General features: G+C 45.9%; 1 protein-coding gene across 4 annotated transcripts in view; it reads left to right on the top strand.

The window, feature by feature from the left end:
- LOC111066363 overlaps window positions 1-21,606 on the top strand; it is an 85,785-nt gene that overhangs the window by 36,332 nt on the left and 27,847 nt on the right. For 3 of the 4 annotated variants that reach the window (XM_041591909.1, XM_022354905.2, XM_041591910.1), the window contains 6 exons: window positions 407-604; window positions 1,071-1,191; window positions 3,949-4,096; window positions 7,820-8,220; window positions 8,308-8,547; window positions 15,047-16,137. In XM_041591909.1, the coding sequence (XP_041447843.1) occupies window positions 407-604; window positions 1,071-1,191; window positions 3,949-4,096; window positions 7,820-8,220; window positions 8,308-8,547; window positions 15,047-16,093 (2,155 nt within the window). In that variant the 3' untranslated portion in view covers window positions 16,094-16,137. Of the gene's footprint in view, window positions 1-406; window positions 605-1,070; window positions 1,192-3,948; window positions 4,097-7,819; window positions 8,221-8,307; window positions 8,548-15,046; window positions 16,138-21,606 lie in introns of those variants that run through there. The other variant, XM_041591911.1, reaches the window with a different exon arrangement.

Below are 21,606 nucleotides of genomic sequence, written 5' to 3'. Positions count from 1 at the left end.
TTTGACAAATTGACTGCATTTTAATTTTTGCTGTGGGTCCTTGCTGAATTCTACAGAGTCATGTCGAGGCATGAGAGAATTTCGTGCTGGACATGTGTCCCAACTGCAGGCTGGCACCGCCTGACCACCTGCGATTGTCGCTGACTTTTAATTGCATATATCAATAGTTGATGAGGGGGCCCTGCACACCGCAAATCATTAGGCAAAATGCGCCGTTTAGCATAATAACTGATCCATATCAATATTGATATGTCATCGCGGTGCGTGTCCCCTAGTCAGGGCAGAACAACGCACTTTAGGCTGAAACATAATCTAAGGGAGAGTGGGAAGATTAGATATCGCTTGCAGTTCGCTACACCCCGCTAATGTGTATCTTGTGTGTGTTTCTTTTTGACATTCCGCACAGGTCGGCCGCCAGGGACGAGCTTGGAACGCAGCGCGTCTACAAGAAGACATCGCCGAACTGCGTGCTTACGTTGTATTTGCCGACGCGCGAGATGACGCTCACCGGGGACAAGGCGGCGGTGCTGCGTGGCATTCTCTTCGTGGACCCAAAGGCCATCCAGGGATATCGTGTGTATGCCCAGCTAACGCTGACCTTTCGGTAAGGCTAAGGCCATGGGCCCTGGCACCGGTCTTACATACAATCAAAAAAGCCGCAGCAAACAGCAGCAAACAGCAGCAGCAGCAACAGCAGCAGCAACTATGCTTCGATTATAGTAAGAGTAACGGCGCGATCAAAATTAATTAATTGAATTTGTATTTGCACTCGCTCTGCGCCCATGAGACAGACAGCAGACAGAGACAGTCGGGATAGCTGACTGCAGGATTGCCGGACAGCCGGTCTGCCGGACTGCTGAGCTGACTTTTGACCACCACTGACTACTGTCCCCGTGCCTGTCCCCGTGCCTGTCCCTGTCCCTGTCTGTCATAGTCTGGGATAGTAATTTCTTCGCTGTTCCTGTTGCTATTGCTGCTGCTGTTCCTGTTGCTGTTGCTGCTGTTGCTGTTGTTGCTGCTGCTTGCCATGGGTCCGACTGAGTGTCCTTCTAACTTCGTGGTTCCTGCAGCTATGGCCGCGAGGATGAGGAGGTTATGGGCCTGCGTTTCTGCAACGAGGCCATCATGTCGCTGCATCAGATCTGGCCACGCCTCCAGGAGCCAGCCCCGGAATCGCTTAGCCCCTTGCAGGTAATCATCGTAATTGAAACAATGCATCTATCTGCCCATACCGCCTCCTCCTCTAGCCACAGCTACTGCCCGGTGCACTCTCCTCCTGGCCAGCCGGCATCTGGCGACGACAAAAAAAAAAAAACGACAAGCGCAAAAGCTAAAGCAAAAGCCATTACAAGTCCTTGGCCAGCTGTAGAGTGCAGTGCGGCAGATTAACGGGAAGGGTTTTTGCCCGCCAATATTGGCAGCGGGATGCAAAATTGATGACGGGAATGCTGGATTGGATGGAGGATGGAGGAGGCAAGCTGCCCCAGGGTCTGCCACGAGCCCCACTACTCGCCACTCTGCCACGCTGCCACTCTGTGCGACCGCCCTCCATCAATCCACTCCAAGCAGACTGGAGCCTCACTGCACAAGCCCATAAATAATTGGACAATTTTCAAAGCTTTGCAACGCCATCACTGGGCCAAGCAGCACCTTGGCATTCGCTCGACCCCTCCACAGAGGCTCTGCCAGCGAGCAAAAGGCTCTTACTTGCCGGCTTAATTGTGCCAAGCGCAGTGCAAGGCCAAGGGCAGTACATTACAGAACGGAACAGAACAGAACGGAACAGAACAGAGCTGAATGTCTTCAGTTTGAGGCTGCCTGCTTAATGGTGCCAGTGCCAGTGCCAGTGCCAGCGCCAGTGCCAGCATTTCCGTCAAACCAGTTCGAGTCTTTGCTGACAAGAAAGCTGCAACATGCTGCTTCTGGCCTTGCTGCCTGGAATTGAAGGAATGCTAAGCACTCCCGTCCGGGGAGATCTTTTCCACTGCAAACTAGTTCAAGGGAAAGGCCTTCCACTTGCCATTTTCCCCTCCACTTCACTGCTATGCCAACTTCTCTGGCTGCTGACGAAACACACTCTCGTATGGTGTGCCTGGCACACTCGCCTGTTGGGCTCACTTTTATGACCATCTCGCAGCTGTCAGGTAAGGTGCCCGGAATGGTGCATCGCCCTGGACTAGGTGCGCGTGTTCATGCTCCGTTCGGATGCACTTAAACCAATTGAAAATCAATTCGATTTAACTAAAAGCCAAACAAATGTTTGCGCTTGCCTAGCTGCGGATTCTTTTAACATTGTTTTCGGACTCCCTCCACTCCACTCCACTCCACTCCAAGGGGAGCAACAGAAAAACTTTCAAATTCAAATTCAGCTTTCGATTTCTTTTTTTTTTGGTTTGTTTTTTATTAATTTTGACATTCACATTTCTGGACAGGCAGAACAGGCAGCCCCACCCCACCCCCCACAAGCCGCACCGATTCGGTTAGCCAAATGGACTCTGCTCCGCTCCACCCTCCTGGGGGGTGGGTGGTTGGGTGGGTGGGTGTTCTATCCATTTAGGGTCCGGGACTCTAGACTGGAGACTGGCTACTGGCACAGATACACAGCTACACAGCTACACATACAAGCACACGCATAATTAAATAAATTTGATTTTAATAACGTAACGACGGGAAGGAAGGTCCATCCATAAATAGGCCTCAGCAAACAGAAATGATGACAGGGAGCAGCTAAACTTGTTGAGGGATCAGTCAGCCCTGGGCCCTGGGCCGTGGGCCGTGGGCCGTGTCCGTGTCCGAGCATTGATAGATTGAGTGGAGCGCCAGCAAAAAAATACAACGAAAAAAAAAGAAGAAGATATTCCCAAATGATAGATTATAATTTGATGGCAGTGGGGCATGTTGCCCCGGAAACCAACTGACCCAAGCAGGCGGTCAATGAAAGCAATCCCAAGGATGAGCAGCGAAAGGTGTAAGAGCGGATCTGAGCTCGAGGACTGGAGGGCTGTGCCAGCGAGGCTATCCAAGTTTGATAGTTCATGAACTCGATTTGATTTCCAGCTTCTGCCTTGGAAAAACTTTTGCCGCAAATAATGCGAGTCTGCGAGCAGGCAGCGCCAATCCGACTTTAAACGTCTTTGTGGCTGGCTCTGTGGCTCTGTGGCAGCCTTGTGGTTGCCTCTGACGCGTTGCCTTGAGCAACCTGAATTACACGTACACGCGCCAGCGATTAGTCCTGGCTATACATATGTACATAGCTGAGTGAATATACAGATGTACACTGGAATGGTACATTGGGCTGTGCAATCGATTCCGATTCAGATTCCCATAAGAAAAGTTTCGGAAAACAAATTTCTGTTTGAAATAAAATATAATCAAATGCAAATGGAATGCTGCTCGAATGCTGGGCTCAAGAAATAATGCAGCAAAAAAAACAAACAAAGACTTGGACAAAGCCAGAGACACGGATACAGATACAGACAGAGTCAGAGTTACAGTCACAGACATAGACACAGGCACAAAAGACGCACAACAAGACAGACCCGACAGAGCCGACAAGGCTATCATTTTTCGGTTTTTCGTTAGAATTAGAATTTTGATTTTAATTATTGTGTTTTTATTTGTTGCCTTGTGATCACAGGACGTTGCATTACATGAATTATAATTGCAAAATGCATAATTAAAATGAGAAATAAACGAATATCTATATCTGTCTCAAGCACAGCCGCCTCCTGCACACAGCTCTCCATACAAGTACTCGGGTACACACATATGTACATATATTACTTGTATATATATGTACATATATGTATGTACAAGATGTGTATCTTCGCTGACTTGCGTATCGGGTTGCACCATGCACCATTGGAGACCAATCAAGATGCTAAATCAAGTGCTCCATAATATTACTGAATGTCGCCCTCTTAACTTTATGCATCTTTCTATCCCCAGGAGGCCCTTATGAAGCGTCTAGGAGCTGGCGCCCACGCCTTCACTTTAGTGCTTAACGCTCACTCGCCACCGAGCGTTCAGTTGGTTCCGGCCAAGCGCTATTATGGGGCTCCAATCGGCACCAGCTACGATGTGCGTTGCTTCATTGGTAAGTGATTCGCGGGCGCTGCGGGTAACCACGGGTCCAGCACGGGTCCAGCACGGGTCCAGCACGGGGGGGCGCAACGTGGGACAGGCAGGTGTAGCGACAGCCAACGGGAACAGACTACGATACGAACCTTGGGGCGGGGAGGTGGCTTTGATTTAATTTAGATAGAGACAGCCATTGGGAGCGCTCCCTAAATATCATCCGGACACTCACTGAACTAACACTTATAATTCCATTCAACTCATAGGCCAGTCTAGTGTGGGCATGGGCAATAAATAATGCATTTAAATTTGGTTTAATTAAATTTGTAAAATTAACTTTTGAAAATTGAATTCGCTCTGATTAAATCAAATCAAGTGCAGCAGGAGGAGGGTCATGTCGTGTCGAATCATGCATAATTAATGCACATTGTTATGTAAAAGTGGCAAGGGATAAGGTGAGGCCAGGACGGGCACAGTGGAGCCTTCATATATAGAAGAACTAAGCAACAGCAATTGGTGGGACGTTCGCCTAGCCCAGCTGGTGGGGTGTTTGTATTAAAAGACTTGGAATTAAGTGGACTGATGGTAGATTATGGCCAGGGACAAGGAACAGGGACAAGGCAAGGGTCAGGGACAAGGAACAGGGACAAGGGACAAGGAACAGAGACAAGGGACCAGGACAGGGAGATATGAAGAGACAGCGGCGATTTGGACTGGCTACGCTTGCAGCACTTATTTGCACTGTTGGAAAACCCCGTTCGTACTCACCTCAATCGACCCCCTCACTCATGTGCCATCCAAGAACGAGAGATGCAGCGGGAGATGGTCGCTGGTGGCACAATCACCTCGTAAATGCGATCGATGACTGCCGCCAACTTTAACTCGAACTCGAATATATAAATATATAGATATTGTATATATTGTGTACTCGTATGCTTACCTGGTATTCGGCCCGATATTCGGCATTGAATGTTATATGTTTGTGATTGATTTTTTCGTGTCGTTCCATTCTGCCTATTTATTTTGGTTTTCTGTTGCTTCTGGGCCATGTTGGGTTGTGGGTGGCCAAAATTAATACAAAACAAAAAACAAAAAAAAAAACAAAAAAAAATAGTAATAATAATAAAAACTAAATCAATATTAAATGCTTACCCAAGGAGAGACCGCATTCGGCTTCAGCTACAGCTACAGCTACAGCTCCAACTCCGGCCTCGACTCGTGTGCTCCGATTCAAATTCAGCTGGAGATTCCGTTGATATTTTTGTAGTTTTATTTTCGATGCGCCTGCGGGCTGCCACGTTGCCAAAATGTATTATACATTTCCCATTCGCTTTCGTGGATATGCAATATCCTGTTCAGTGGAACTCGCCATGGCCAATGGCCGCCAGCGCGCAGACTGATGCGAGTCCATCTGTGCGTTGGCCGTGGCTAAAAGCCGCTTACCCAAATGCTTACCCCCAGCCAGCCAGCCACTGATTCAATTGTTTCAACCTGCTGAACAGCTAGCTACAGCCAGCAAAGTCCTCTCATTGGGGTTGCCGAGGGGCAACTGCCACACTTCCGCACTTCCGCACATCTGAACATCCGAGAGCAAGTCCAGTCCGGCAAGGAGGCAGACTGGCAGACTGGCAGACTGGAACCGTGTGGGTAACCAGATTTTGTTGCAGCCTCCCTTCAGCACTCCCGCAACTACAGTATGTATGTATGTACATGTGGATGACATCTGTCAGGTGCCCGAGTGGGCAGCACTCGCATTTCCATTCGATTCCCCCCTGTTTCCGTAGGCCTGGAGAACGGAGCTGAGCACGCAGGCGGAGGACACGAGATGTCCGATGCGGTGGCCAATCCTGTCCAGGCAGGCAGACTGGCCATTGGTTTGTACAGTGCGTTTCAAAACTTTAAGGCTTGAGTTTCAATTAATAAATTAAATTTCCGCCACCTTTTTGAATATTCCCAATTAATATTCAGCTACCAAATTCCGGACATTTTGCGCAATTTATTTAAAGTTTTATTAGTAGGTATTAAACCTTTTTAGCAGCAATCGGATATGATGATGGAATCAATCCAATTCCTTCAAATCAAATCAAATGGCTCTGCCATGGCGCAGTATTAATTTTCAAATTAATTCAGCCAAATGTTTCAGCCATTGCTATCATCATTTCACTTATCCGAATCCGATCCATCAAATCAATAATATTATTAGTGAGCGAAAGTGAGCGCCAAATCGGTGGGCCGCTCCTACTGCGCTTGCAGCCCTTTTTTGAAACGCACTGTACTACATTTGTTTTCGTTTTGTTTTTGAATTTGAACTAGCTCTTGATCGTTCCCCCTCTCCATCCAACCCGTATCCGCAACCCATAGATGTCTTTGTCTACGAAGAAATGTTAAGAATGGAGGCCGCCCCTCAGAAAAGGCCGAGTCGATTCACTCGCCTTTGCGAATGCTGTTTTGCGTGTATGTGCACAGCATCCGACGAAGGTAATTAGATCGTCGGGGCGGATGTGGAGCTCGGCTCTGATCGGCTGCGTTTCGATCAGATCGGCTCCGATCGGTGTCGTGATCGTGACTGTTCCGTTTCGTTTCCGTTTCATTCCGTTTGGTGTTGTTGTTTTTTGCCTTGCTCTCCTCCCAACCTCTCTCTCTCTGCCTCTCTCTCTCTCTCCTCTCTCTCTCTGTCTCTCTGTCTCTCTCTGTCTCCCTCTCTGTCTGTCTATTCTCCTGTATTTCTGTTTCTGTTTCATTCTTATTTCGCTGTGTACCCTTGCAAAATGCATTTAAATAATTAATTTCAAAACAGAAGTCCGTCCGTCGTCGAGGAAGCTTAGGTTTCAGGGCAGATCTGGGCACGGCCCTTTCCATTGGGTATGGAAAAGGGTGCTGCCGCTCACGTACCCATTGTTCCGTTTTGGCTGCTGTCTACGCACACAAACGCATTGCAAACCATGTGAGTGTGTGCGTGCCGAGCACTGTTTCCATCTGCAATTCGATAAGTCTTCACAGGCCACAGGCTCTACCAAATACTACAAATACGTATTATATGGGATCTGCACTCTGCAAGGGCACATACTCGTATTTGAAGCTTCGGCTACCGAGGCCTTTTTTTTTTTTCCCGCGAATCTGTGTGCTATTCGTGCAAGTGTGCGAATGAGTGTGCGTGTGCGCTTTTGGATCATCAACCACCCCACCCCACCCCCACTCATCCCTATCTATTCTCTTGATCTGCATCTTTCCATCTTTACTACCCGCTCCCCCCTCCAGTAACACTACCATTTCTATGTGTGTGTGTGTGTGTGTGTGCGTGTGTCATTTCCATTTGTTCCATGTTCCAATGTGTAATTATTTTTTTGTTTTTTGTTTTTTTTTTGCACTCCGTTCTTGTGGCCGCTCGCCAGCATCCAGAAAATGGCATTCCACAAAATTACAAAATAATTAAATTATGATTTCTGGCATTCGCACAATCGACTGACATTTGAACGGACACGCCCCCCGAGCAGCCCCCTCCCACACACCCTCACCCACCCGGACACGACCGAAATGAAAATTGTTATCATACAAACAAAAAACAGACAACAACAGAATTGGGCAACATTCTTTTTTGTTCCTCGAAATTTGAGCATCGGCAGCGGCACACGACAGCGGCAGCTTCCAGCAACTCTTCCACGATGCCAAACCAACTGAAATCATTTCGTTTTGTTTTGTTCTTTTCCCCTGGCGTCTGTGTCGCTGCTTGTCAACCATGAAGCTGATAAGACGGACGAGAAGTTCCATCGACGGGCCTCGGTCAAGATGGGGGTTCGGGTCATCTACCGCACGGACGTCTTTCAGCATTCGAGCACGGAGCACTTTGCCACCTGCTCTGGGTGCCATCATCAGGCCGGAGCCAAGACGTCGCCACCGGCCGCACCATCCAGCGCCACGCTGCCGGTGAACAGGGAGACCAGCGAGCAGCAGACCCAAACACCGACCCATTCCCTGGGCTCCGGTACGAAGGCGAAGGGCAAATCCGAACGGGGTGACTCGTTCCCAAAGTTGCGCCTGTCGCCGAAAGCATTCCGGTTCAGCGGCCGCTTTGGCCGCAGCAAGAGCGAGATCGAGAAATGCCCACCGGACTCGTTCCACAACTACAGCAAGTCCTTCCAGGAGGTGAGTGAGCCCTGAGGGCCTGATGGCCTGAGTGCCTGGGTGCCATGGTTCGTGCTAACTTGTCTCGTCACATCTGTATCTGAATAGCATCACTGCGACTGCATGTTGGCGCCATTTAGCGGTGCAGGCGTATCCGGGGGCATTGGCAGCATCACCCTCGGCCCCGACGGCGGACCCCAGGGCTCGGTGGACAAGCCGTTTTTGCTGCATGACGGCCGCGTCGGACTAAAGGCCAGCCTGGACAAGGGCTGGTACACCCATGGCGAGGATGTCAATGTGACCATTGAGATACGCAACGACAGCCGCAAGACGGTCCGAAAAGTGAGGGTGAGTATTGAGTGCATTTGCCTTGTGGTCTCCACTTGCCCACTTATCCTCCTCCTCCTCCTTGTCCTCTTTCCACTTTCCCTATTCCCATGCCACTTGGCCGCTTTCCGCTTACGCCATTTTGTAGCGATTGCCATGCGTAACACTGTGCCACTCGTGACTATCAATTCATATAACGTATACGCAGTGTTGCTTTTTGGTCTAACCGTAAAAAACACAAGGGCATAATGAAAATGGAAGGCTGATAGCGAACACATGCCTAACTGCTGCTTCAGGTGGTGCTTACTCCTCATTTCTACCCCCCCCATCTATCAACTGAATTATGTGCATCCTCGTCATGGGAGGCACTGGGACTGTGATTGCATAACACACACACACACACACACACGCAGACACGCCCATGAAGCAGCAGGCATAAAAACGGCACTGGCATGCACATTCCCTTTATGCATAAGAGCATAGACTCGTATCACTAGGCCTGGGATTGATCCAGAAGGCCTGAGATTGAGCATTGACAAGAAATTGAATGAGGCAGGAAAAAAAAATGTGAACGGAGCACCAGGAACAATACGAATGGTTAGCCACTGGCCAGACTGTCTATGTGTACGCATACGTGTATGGGTTATGTTTCCGTGCATTGACCAGGGCCATGCTATGACAGTAAATCAACAGTCGCAATGGGACGTATGTCAGTGCCCAGTGCCAAGGAGTTTAAGCAGGCCAGAGTTCAGATCAGTTACAGCTGCAGGACTGTGTCTACGTTCCGAGTACCAAAGTCCACCAAATAATAGCCATCAATGCAAAGCGGATAATATGGGGCCTGCATCTGCCTGCAGCACCTAAGCCAGTTATTGTTTTCCAGCCCAGACGCACTCGCACACGCACACGCAACCTCCCTGGCCGTAGCAGCGCGCTGCTCTGGGCATGCTCTGGGCTGCTCAGCCAATTACCAAGATAATTTTCACAATATTGCACGTAAATGCCAAAACAATGGTGTGGCGTTGCCTGGTCAATGCTCGCAGCATTATTGTAATTTCATTATTGTTTTGTGCAAACAGCAGCAGAGTGCAAAATGCAGAGTGCAGCTGCAGCTCTGCAGCAAACCTTCTGACAATGGACACGTTTTCGAAATGGATATCTCTGATTGAATTAATGCATCGCATGACGCGCCACTGCCACAAAATGTGAATTAATGCCATTTTAGACTGGAAATTTCAATTAGGGGCATTAATTAAGGGGCCAGGCTTTTAAACTGTGAGCCATGAAATTGGTTGAACAGGCAACGAGAGACAAGACACTCGCAGGGGGTGGTAGGGGGTGTCTGAAGATTATTCAAAGCAGCTTAGGCAGCTGCCTTTTTATCCATTATGGAATACTGTACATACTCGCACCTGAAGTAACGATGCCATTCGGCTGCCTAAGACAGAGATTATGTGTGGGCCGGGCCGGGCCGGGCCATGCATGACAGGCATGTCAGACAGCAGACAGCAAGGCGATCAGATTCCAATTGCAAATTCGTCACTGCCAACAGCAAAATAATAGCAAGAAAATTTATTGAAAATTGTATGGAATGTGAGCGCAGGCAGAGCAAGCAAAGTACATGCGTATGCATATGCAGGAGTGTTCAATTGAGTACATTAAATCACATACCCAATTAAAGGCAATGGCGCAGGTAAATCAGCGCTTCAGTTATGTAATTAGCAGCAATCTCTGCTGCATTAATTATACAGAAAAATGAAGATACGTGTAGGAGTACGAGGGCGAGTACTCGTATTATGCAACAAGTTTGAATACCTTTGGGTTTTTATTACGATTATGATTGCTCATACGCACTGACGGACAGGCAAAGTCCTTCTGCAGCGACAAATCAAGCAGAGGGTCACACAAAAACAAGACCTTTACCCGCATGAAATGGCAGAACTGATGAATCTCCAGGATGGGACTGGGACAGGCACAGGGGCAGCAAAGGATAAGCCAGGCTGGCAAAGCCAAAGCTGAAAAGAAAATTGTGTTTATTTTTTCACATAAACAAACAAATATGCAGATGGTTTTTGTCTGCCGCTTCTACATACTGGTAGATTGTGCCCCGAAGGGCGTTGCGTTCTATGTGGCACTCACCTTTTTGGCAGCCCCAGCCTAGAGACTCGCCTTGACTCTCGAAGAAATTGAAAGCAGCTAGCCCGAGACCTGTTGGTTTTTGCCTGCTGTTCGATTTTACCTTTTTCCATGACTGCTTTTGGCCGAATTTCCTTAATTTGTAGACATCATCACAGTCATGCAGCATCATCCGGGGGTACAGTTGCCGCTGCTGCTGACTATTTGTCGTGCAACCATCGATTGCAGACAGCAGCAGCTACCTGCACTGCTCGCTGCTCTGGGAGTAACGGAGTACAGTTGCCTTCGCTGCTCGATGGCAGGCGATTTCTGTCTCTGTTTCTGTCTCTGTCTCTGTTTCTGTCTCTGTTTCTGTCTCTGTCTCTCGTTCCCATGGTTATTGCATGTTGCTGTGGGGTGGGGCTTACTGTGTGCCAGTTCCGAGGATAATTGGCAGGTCGGAGGACTTTATTGCTGACTGGCCGTAAATTGGTTCGCAAGAGGTGAAAAATCAGCTTTCCCTGCCGGTCCTTAGACTTGCCTTTTAATTACGCACCGGATATTACGCATTCAAAGAGCGAGGAGACACTGGGAGGGCGCGGGGGAGAGACACAGAGCAACGGCCACAATTCAATGACAAAAAGGCAGCTGGCAGCTAATGCAAAATGCAAAATGCATAATGCAAGAACAGGACTCAAGTCTGAGTGAAGAAATGGCAGCAGGGCTTCCTGCTGCCAGTGCAGTGCCACGAAGCGGTGAGCTGTCTGTGGCCGGGGACTTGAGTGCGCCATGGAAAATGTTTTATGGTGCCGGCTGTCAAATGTTATTGTTTATTTTTATTGTAACCGCAGTATTTTCACAGCGCATTGTTCATTGATGAAATTGATGAATGGGACACATGTATGCTACCATGCATGTACGTGTACGTGTACGGGCCAGGGGCACAGCCACAGACACAGCGAACATACGAGACGACACAGACATTGACATCGTCATCGACATCGACATCGCCATCGATAAAGTCGCAGACAGATACAAGTTATGACACTTGCACATATGGAATTGACTTGCCAGCCAGCGTAAATAATTCACAAGCTATCAATCGTAAGATGTTTCACAACAGAACAGAACAACGTGGACACTGAGCGCCAAGGCCAGACAGAACTTGAACAGCTCCAGTGGCGCATTTTCAATGGACGCAATTTCTTGTTGGCTCAAAGCAAGGACTCGAATGCGTGCAATTAATGATCGAATGCTTAAAGAACCAGAAAAAACCCCCTTGAAGCAAACCTTCAATCGAATCAAAGTATAGGCGCTATAGGGGGGGATGGGGCAGAATGAACAGGAGGATTGTGCAACGTCAACGGCAGGCAAGTTTATACATTTAATTGAGTTTGGAAAGAGAGTTTGCGGGCAAACATTTAGCCAGAAAAAAGGGCTAACGCCGACTCCCATTGAGATTTATCTCTTCTAAATATCTTTTATACATATTTATGGATTATGGATAACCGAGTAATAACTGGCACATAATCGAAGTACGGACAACAAATAAATGCAATTTTCATTGGATGTTGGTGGCTGTCCTGTCATGTCCACTCACAGCTCACAGCTCCCAGATAAGGCCAGCGAACATCTCTTATGCAGTCGCCTGATTCGATTTCGATTTGTCCTTTCATCCTTTGTCCTCTAGGCAGCGGGAAAGTATGCTATACTTATTTTTTTTCGTGTACCGCTCATTCCACTTCCACTCGACTCGTGCACTTTGCGCTTTATTAAATATGTATGTTTATGGCTGCCTGTGTGTGTGTGTGTGTGGTGGGGGGAAATGCTGAAATTGCTTTGTACTTTTTCGCCATTAAATGTGAAAAGTTCGCAAAGGAACAAAAAGTCCAATGAAAGAAGCTTGCTGGCTCTTTGGCTAGCTCGGACATTTGTTATTCAATTTTGAAATACGTAAACGAACAGGGGGTGGCGTGGAGAGGGGGTGAGTGAGAGTGGTAGTGGAAGCGGAACGGCAGAGAAGCCACAGCAACAAGTCCTCCCCGAGGCAGCCAAAAAGTCAATCGAATACAAAATGCTTCTGGACCTGAGCCAATTGAAAGTGTCCCGCAAGTCTGTCGCACAAAAGAAAAATACTCCTCGTACTTGTGCCCCGTCAAAGCAGCTGCCCGAAGTGGCTGGGCGCGGTGTGGGTGGGGTGGAGTGGGGTGGGGTGGGGTGGCATCACATTTAAATGTTGCATGGAAATGAGAAATGTGTATTGAAATAGTCGCTGAAAGATTGTGATTTCTCGTTTCGATAGGGGAACGTGCCGAAATGACCCCCAGAGAAATGGCCAACCCAATGAAGAAGTTTGTCGAGCCATTCGGGGCCCATTTCGGCAGGCATACTCCAGATTAGATCTTAGGCCCGACCATTCAGCCAAACAATGCACTATGGGACCAATGACTGCCCAATGAAGACATATTTTTAGTTCGGAATCAATCAGCTTATATCTTAAGTCAGCTTCGAATCAGACACCGAGGATTCCAGCACTCAGCAGCAAATAAAATGTGCATTCAAATATGCAATAATAAAGGCAGGGAGCAATAAAACGTTTCATGCCGTGATAATGGTAATTTAATGGCATTAAGCAAGAGATTTGGCCCCTTTCTAGACATATGGCCAGACATTTTCGGACATCTGCCATAGCACATAAAACATATGTGGGTACATATATATTTACATACATATATGTACATGTATGTATGCTGTGCTCGCTACCTAAATTAATAATAAATGTACCTTGCCTGCCATGTATATTCTGCAGCCTATTTTCTTCGTGTTTTAAAACTTTCTGGCACTGCAGCGAAATTTCAGTGCAACATTTTTGTTGTTGTAATTTTTACGATTGTACTCGAATGGTTTTCTTCTCAATTGTTTCTAATTTCTAATTTGCAATTTTTGCATTTCCATGAAATGCGGCAAATAAAAAAGCGTTTACTTTAATCTTCTGCAATGCCCATCAGCGTACTCAGAAATAAGTGCCAGTGGCTTTGGTTTAAGATTTTCAATGTGAAATGCATGTTAACGGGAATTAAATAATCTGCAACGTGCCTTGGAGGCTTATGCTCGGAATCGTTTGGACTCATTTTGTGGGCCAGGTTTATGCACGTTAAACGATGAGAAGCAAAATTTCTGCTGTTCAAAACCGAAACACACACAAATTAAAAAAACCACTCTGATTAGACTGCATTAAAATGTTTCACCTAAATGATTTCAATTGAGACTTTAGAGCATTTTGCAGTTGAAAAACGAATATTTCCGTGTTAACAGCATCTGCTACGCGCCAGCGAACAGCGCTGTTAACAGCACTTGACAACTTAACAGTGCTGCGCTGCGCTCTGTTAAAGTTTTTGCTTGTGGCCAGCTAAAGGGGTCGGTCGTTGGTGCCCATGGTGCACAGTGCTTGCTTATTGTAAATGAAATCAAATGGAATGGAACCAAATCAAATCAAATCGGATTGAAAACAGTTTCTTTGCCTTTGAGGTTTTTGCAAATGTGGCACTTGAATGGTCATCGAGGGAGAGCTGGGCCACTCCAATTTTTGGTACCAGTTGCTTAGTTGCTTTGGGTATCCAGTAGGCACTTTGAGGCCCTCCTAGAAAAATCCCTTCAGCGTTATATAATCGATGAGGCACTGTGTAGGTAAAAATGGGAGCGGAGCATTTGCCGTAACAGGTCCGGTCCAAAAAACCAAAAAACCAACAAAAAAAAAACCCCCCATTGATAGGCCGTCAATAAGTGAAACCATTGCGGAGTTTAATTTATTTTTCTGCACCCCCCACCACCGCCCTGTTTGTGGCTGGGCGGTTTTTGCTGCATGGATACTCGTATTATTACATGACCGCTTGAATGGACGGTAATTGAGTGCATTATCGTTGATTGTGCGGGAGATTGAGCCACAGAGCCAGAGAGCCATTTGGGCCGAGCCAATAAAATAATGTTTGACATTGTTGGCGCTTATCCAAAGCAAACAGGACAGCACACGGGCACACGGGGACACGGGGACACATGGAGGTGACTGCAGAATGCTCTTAACGATGGTCATGAAGCAGCAGCTTGGAGGAGGCTGCTCATTAACAGATGTATCCGTTATTTGTGGCAAGTGTCTAGCCCGAGGGACTCTGCGTAAAGTCAGGGCATTCGCAATCTGCAATTTCATGACCCTGTCAGAGTCCCTGTCGCTGTCGCTGGCCTCCCTGGCGGCTTATGTGGCTTTGCAATGACTCCTGCTACACAGCCACAGCAATGACCTTCCCCCAGACATCTCCCATGCCCCATCTCTCATTCACATTCTCATCTCTAACGTTCTCTCTGTTCTGTTCTGTTTTGTTCTATTCTTATTTGTGGGGGCGTGGGACAGGTGTGCGCCATTCAGCATGTGGACGTCTGTATGTTCAACAATGGGAAGTTTAAGAACGTTGTAGCTGACTCGGAGCAAATCTCGCCGCCGGTGGACCGTACCGTAAGCCCGGGTGCCACGGTCAATTCGGTGGTGGTGTTGCGGCCCCAGCGCGGCCAAACGAAGAACTGGATCGCGCTGGAGGACTCGCTGCAGCGAAGTACCGAGCCGGACGAGATCACTGGGGAGATCGCCGCCTCGGCAATACGTCCTCCCCACTATATTGTGCCGAATGTGCAACAGTCCGGGCAACAGTCGCTGCCCAGTCCGGCCATGGCCATGCCCAGTGCCGATATGCCACCACAGCAGGGAAACGCCACCACCACGTCGACGGAGGATCGGAACATCTTCGCCATCTATGTGTCTTACTACATCAAGGTAAAGCTCACTCTGAGCAGCATGGGTGGCGAATTGTCGTTAAAGCTCCCCTTCGTACTGGTGCACGTGGATGAGACCAGGCGCCCGGGCTTCGCATCGGCCACCCTCGGCGAGCTACGCATCGAGATGGAAAAGCTGGCGCTCCACGACGCACCCACCGGGCGACGTGCCAACCGCCGGGATCCCCCCATGGGGGCTGAAAGCGGGGATGGGCCATCCACCAGTGCCGCTGCTGCGGCCGCCCAATCCACCGCGTCCGGCGGAGGTGGAGGCGGTGGCGCCAGCTCGTCTGGAGGTCACCTCGACCGCATCGAGTCAGCGGACGATGAGTTCCATATACACATCCCCATTCCAGCAGCTGCCGGGCAAAAGAACGCCCCACAAAAGCGGCGACTGCAGCGCAGCGAGACACTGGCCAGAGATCTCGAGGAGAGCGACGAACACCTGACCGAGCCGCATGACGACCGGGCGGAGCACATTGTCCAGATTCACCTCTCGCAGGAGCCCACCAAGGTGGAGCGATCCCAGCAAACCGACGACGAGCAGCAGCAGGAGCAGAAGTCCGAGCTGGAGCGCGCTCAAGCACCAGGCGCCGAGACTGGGGCCGTGCCCAAGTCTACAGATGTCTGATTCTGATTGTGGTCCCAGATGTTTGCCAAGCGCAAGAGAAAGCCATAGGGGTTGGCTGGGGGGCGGGGGTGTGTATTGGCAGAACGGGAGTAGCTAAAGGGGGGAGACAGTGGCGTGGCGCACGAAGGGTAATGCAGAGGCACAGCAAACAAGGAAGAAGATTAACCATCTAAGGGTGAGGGTGAGGGTGAGGGTAAGGTAAGCAGAAGGGAATAAGATGAGGATCACAGGATGCCACAGAGGATTCTACAGTAGAGGAACAGTCAACAGGTCAGGTACCAGAGTAGTAGAGGCGCAGAGGAGCAGAGGAAAGGCTGAGAACGTTGTGCAGTGCAGGCTCGTAACTCGTACAGAGGTGGGGGTTGTGGGGGGGCGCGTGCAAATCTATAAAGGGGTAGTATTAATTCTTGATTATATATCGAGTAAACAACCAAAAAAAAAACAGTTTCAGTTTCGGTTTCAGGAGCCCAGGAATCGAAAGAGTCCCAGGCCAACGCCCAGCTCAAAGGTTGAGAAATAAATCATAATAAGAAATTAAGCAGACATACGGTTTTCAGACGCGATCGAAAGACTAAAAGGGAGTAGATTAAGCACAGAGAAATCTATGCTGCCAGGGTAAGAGGATTCATGGAATGTTAGTTGGTCAGAGTCGCTTCGGAGTATTTATCGGAGTTAGTTATCGGAGTTAGTTATCGGAGAAAATCGAAGAAGTCTCGAGAATGAGGGCCAGGTGAAATTTTGTTGATTCAAGCTAGAATTTCATGCGAAAGCAGAAAGCAAAAGGCAGCATGCAGGATAAAGGATGAAGGATGAGGAAGGCAGTTCTTGGATTGAACGTAGATTGTAGCCATAAGATAGCACCTACATACAGCCATAATAATAATAAGATGGATGTTTGATATTAATCCCCCAAATGCAATGCCATGAATTTATGATATTTGCTGACAAGATTTAAATAATTGCGAATTGCAATTGAATTGGAATTTGAAATCAACTTGATCTAATTAACGATAAATGGACATGCATACATACAAACATAAATAAGATACATGTATGTAAGTAATCTGCCACCGTATCCATGGCATAATTAAACAATTTATATCGAATGGAAATTGAAGAGAATTTGGTGGCCAACTGAACTTAAACAACCAAACTAACACACACATACACACACACATATTGTAACTGGTTTTTTTTTAGACTCGTAAGTGAATGTTCAATGAAATCGATATACAATATACACCATAGAATTCTGATTGATGTGCAACAACTAAACAAAAAAAACAATTAATATACAAATACTATCTACCAATATACAAGTCCCATATACAGCTACCACTACACATAGAGTATTCTATGGATATGAATGTCTACAATACATACCTACAAATAAACGAGTATATTCATATTTGATGTGTATTTACAAAGCAGCAGAAACAGAGGCAGACAGAGCCAAACAAAAAAATAAAACTAAAAACTAATTAAGAAATAACCAAAATACCAATATAAAATCGTATCAAATGTACTACTCGTAATATGCGAAATACCTAAATCTAAATGTGAAAATCTTGTTGCGGTTTCAAGCAGAAAAACGTATTTACAATATACAATATACATACTCCCACATACATACCATATATACACTTGTATATGTGTGTAAAGGCAACCAAAACAACACAAAGGAAACAGTCGCATATGTACATATGTATCTGTGTGCGGACCCCAGACACCCAGCACACCACCCTTCCTCCTGCAGAGTTGTGGTCTGGCAGATTGAATTCAATCTATGAATTAATTAATTAAATTAAGAAATGCAACCCAAAGCAAAATCCAAATGCAAAGCGCGTGGAGGTCGACGAGGCAGTGACAGATGGGCCGCCCACATTCATATTCTGGCATGAGATTTATAATAGTGCAGATCCTCTATATCTGCAAGTACTGTATCCCAGCAAAGGGGCGAATTATTGGAGAAACTCCATCTGGGTGTACTACGACTAAATAAAGCAAACTACTGCAATAAATACGATTTTTTTTGAAAAGTTTATTGATGCTTCGCGATGCCCCCCCTACATATGCCCAATTGAGTCCCTATATCTTGCCTCGGGGCCTGATGGTTCTCCGCACTCTCTGTGTCCGCATTTTGTGCAACCAAAAACGGTCCTGTGGCAGATATAGTCTGGGCATATGTCGGGATCAAAACTATCATCAATGAAGCAAAACCAAAGCTAAATTAATAACGATTTTAACAAAGAATATTCACATGAATTTATAACACAAGTACATGCATGCTTACATACATATGTATGTATATCTATGTATAAGTGTCTAGAGAGTTATTGGGCAGCAACAATAATTAAATTGAATATGCCAGAATCAATGAATTTAGCGAGGTTGGGACGCCTGTAAACGGAGTAAACTCCACAAAAATTTAGCGACATCAGCGACCCAGATACTCATATTATATAAATTACATACATACATACTCGTATATACTCGTACATATATGTAACCATTAATGGCAAATACAATAAAGATGCATTAATATTAATACCCAAAAAGAAAGCAAAAAAACAAAACAAAACAATAACCAAATATAACAATTAAACGTTATCGATGTGCATTTTGCTGTGTGTGTATGTTTGTTGCTTTCAAAAGAAAAGAAAAACAAATACATAGATATATCAAATATATATATATAAGTACAAGTAAACATATGTGATGCATTTCTATGAGTACACTGAGAATGGAGAATCCTAATTCGCATACACTTGGAGCATACTCTAAAAATAAACAAAATTATACACAGTCAAATGACATATATGTATATATATATATGTATATGATTATATATATTGTATACCTACTATAGATGTCTATTTAGATCTAAGTCTGGATTAAATACCTACATACAATACATATTTACATACTCTATAATGTAAGAGTTGGACTCTAAGCGAAGCTTGCCGCCGACACACACATTTTGTTTTTGTTTTTGTTGTTGGTGTTCTCTTGCTGTTTGCTCTGTCACCAGACCGGGGCCAGCTAGGAGTGTGGTGTGGGCCCCTTGATTGATGGCGCACCGCAACAAGAGGTGGCACAGGGCAGGGTTGGGGTCGTGGGGCTCCGTGGCTCTGGGGACAGACAGACCAGACCGCACTAGGACATCCGAAAACATAATACAATAAATGTTTAGCATACAATCTAGCCAGAAACTCTGCTTGTTTTCATTCTCTTTTTGAAATTGCGACTCAGCGGATGATTGCCGAGAATTGCTGTGACTTAGGGCGGGCGGGCGAGCCCTTACCCAGCGGGAGCTCAAAAGTATTTGGCTGCCCATCAGCTGGCCGTGCCTGTGTGTCTGTGTTGACCATTAAGCAAACTAGCGGGCTAACACGGCTTGGCTTTCTGGCAATCAGCATGGAGCTACAGCGTGGAGGGAGACCCAACACCCAACACCCAAAACCCAGCACCAACCACCAGGCGACGGGGGCAACCCAATGCTGTCGTCACACCGTCCGTTGAATAACAGAGCCAGCAGGCACTCCGAAGAAAGCTTTCCCTATTTCCGAAAAGCTAGTTTTTCTTTACCAAAAAGCTTCTCCAGGAACAAAAGCTTTTGTAAGTTCAGGTAGGTTCTGTCACTGAATTCTGTGCCAGGCCAAAAAGCCTGGGATAGCCTGTAAGTAATCCACAAAAGAATTAGGCCAAAAAGCTTAATAAATATACGCCACGCAGAACTGAAAGGAAAATATTCTCTCTTGCTGCTCACTGGAAAAATGTTCAACTTTGAATGGTCATATCTGCTGTGTCTGATGCTCGTATTCCTTCTTGAAAATATCTGTCATTTCCTGTATTCAAAATAAACTATGGAAAAAGGTAAAAGTTCTCACAATTCTCTCTCTGAAGGGGTTCGTGGGGATTATGGTATTGCCGATGCAACTACAGAAATCTTCTGTGTCCTCCTACCAGATTGAAAGTCTCTTTATAGCCTATACAATATTGAAATAAATTTTGCAATTTGATTCAGTCCGTTTTTGATGTGCAGCTTGATTTCACTTCGTTTAGATAGTTTCAGATTCGGAGCTGAATATGTTTTCAAGAGATGCACCATTTAGTCCGCCAAACCTTCAACAAGCAGCGCTCAATCCGTTATTCTCTTAATTCGTATTCGCTGAGAGCGTGGCCTGAGAGCGCAGGAGAGTCGAGCAATATGACATCGAGTATTGCGGAGATAATCTGCGGAGACGCTGGCACAGGATCGATATGACACAGCTGCAATTCACTGCGTTCAGTCCACCTACACCTGCAAGATGATAAAGAAGGGCAGCCCGGCTGCGCGCCCACCCAACATGTATACATCCATACTGAACAGAAATACTATACCAAAAAAAAAACACGTGTAGCTTTGTTTACATAAAGTTTTTATTAATTTTTATTTGATTTTTAATAATAAATATATTCATTTGTTTATCCCAATTCTTCGTTTTCTCTTCTCTCGTCTCTATCTCTTTTCATCTCTCGTTATCGCATGGCCATTGCCATTTGTAGTATTTTCTATACCATCTTTTATTCATATCATATTTATCTTTATATATATATATATATATATATAGCTGCGGCTCCTTTAGCTTTAACAGATTATGGGGAAATGGGGTTTTTGCTAATTGGCCGAAATCCGAAATCAGAGAGGATCTAAACAGAGGCTTAAATCAGAGAGAGAAATACGACGACAATTGTTTTTGTCACTGTTTCATCTGTTTCTTCTGTTATTTGTTGGTTTATTTGTAATGCAATTAATTGACTTGTTTTCCACAAGCTTTTCTTGACCCTCTTTTTACCCTACTCCTGCTCCGTCACTCACTCATTCTCTCTCTCTCGCTACCTATCTCCGCCTTGTTGCATATAAAATGTATACTATGTATGTATGTATGTATGTATATATATATTTGGTATATATATATAAACCATATTTTGTTAGTTTATATTTTGTTATTGGTTTGTTTTATTTGTTTTTGTTGTTTTGGGAGGCAAAAAAGGCACTACAATCTAATAAGTTACGACGATGAAAAAAATTAGTTTTATCTCTTCATATATACATATATATTTTAAATATATATATATATATATAAACATATATCGCTTCAATCTGCTAAATATCTGCTAATTCCTCAAATTTTTTTTATATAAATAAAAGATGCACAAAAAATTGGTGTTTCAAGTACTTCGAAGTAATGCTTTTCAATGCTTTCAAAATTCGTTTTCTTTTGTTCTCCTTACTTTTTGTTTTCTTTTTTTTGTGGTTTTTTTGTGGTTTTTTTGTAGTTTTTTTCGTTCAACATTCTTTTGTTTTTGTTTGTTTTTTGTTTTGTGTGTGTGAGGCTAAAGGTTAAAGTTAAAGGTAGGTTGGATTTTCGCTAGGTATTGGTATTGGATTCATGGGGGAAAACAAACAAGCCTCGAGTCGAGTGTCCTTAAATGCCCATTAACCGGTTAGCAGTTAATAGTTTTCGCGT

The sequence above is a fragment of the Drosophila obscura genome, unplaced genomic scaffold (assembly GCF_018151105.1).
Source record: "Drosophila obscura isolate BZ-5 IFL unplaced genomic scaffold, ASM1815110v1 contig_165, whole genome shotgun sequence".
Taxonomy (NCBI): Eukaryota; Metazoa; Arthropoda; class Insecta; order Diptera; family Drosophilidae; genus Drosophila; species Drosophila obscura.
The sequence above is the reverse complement of the archived record's forward strand: the minus strand, read 5'-3'. Positions and strand labels throughout refer to the sequence as shown.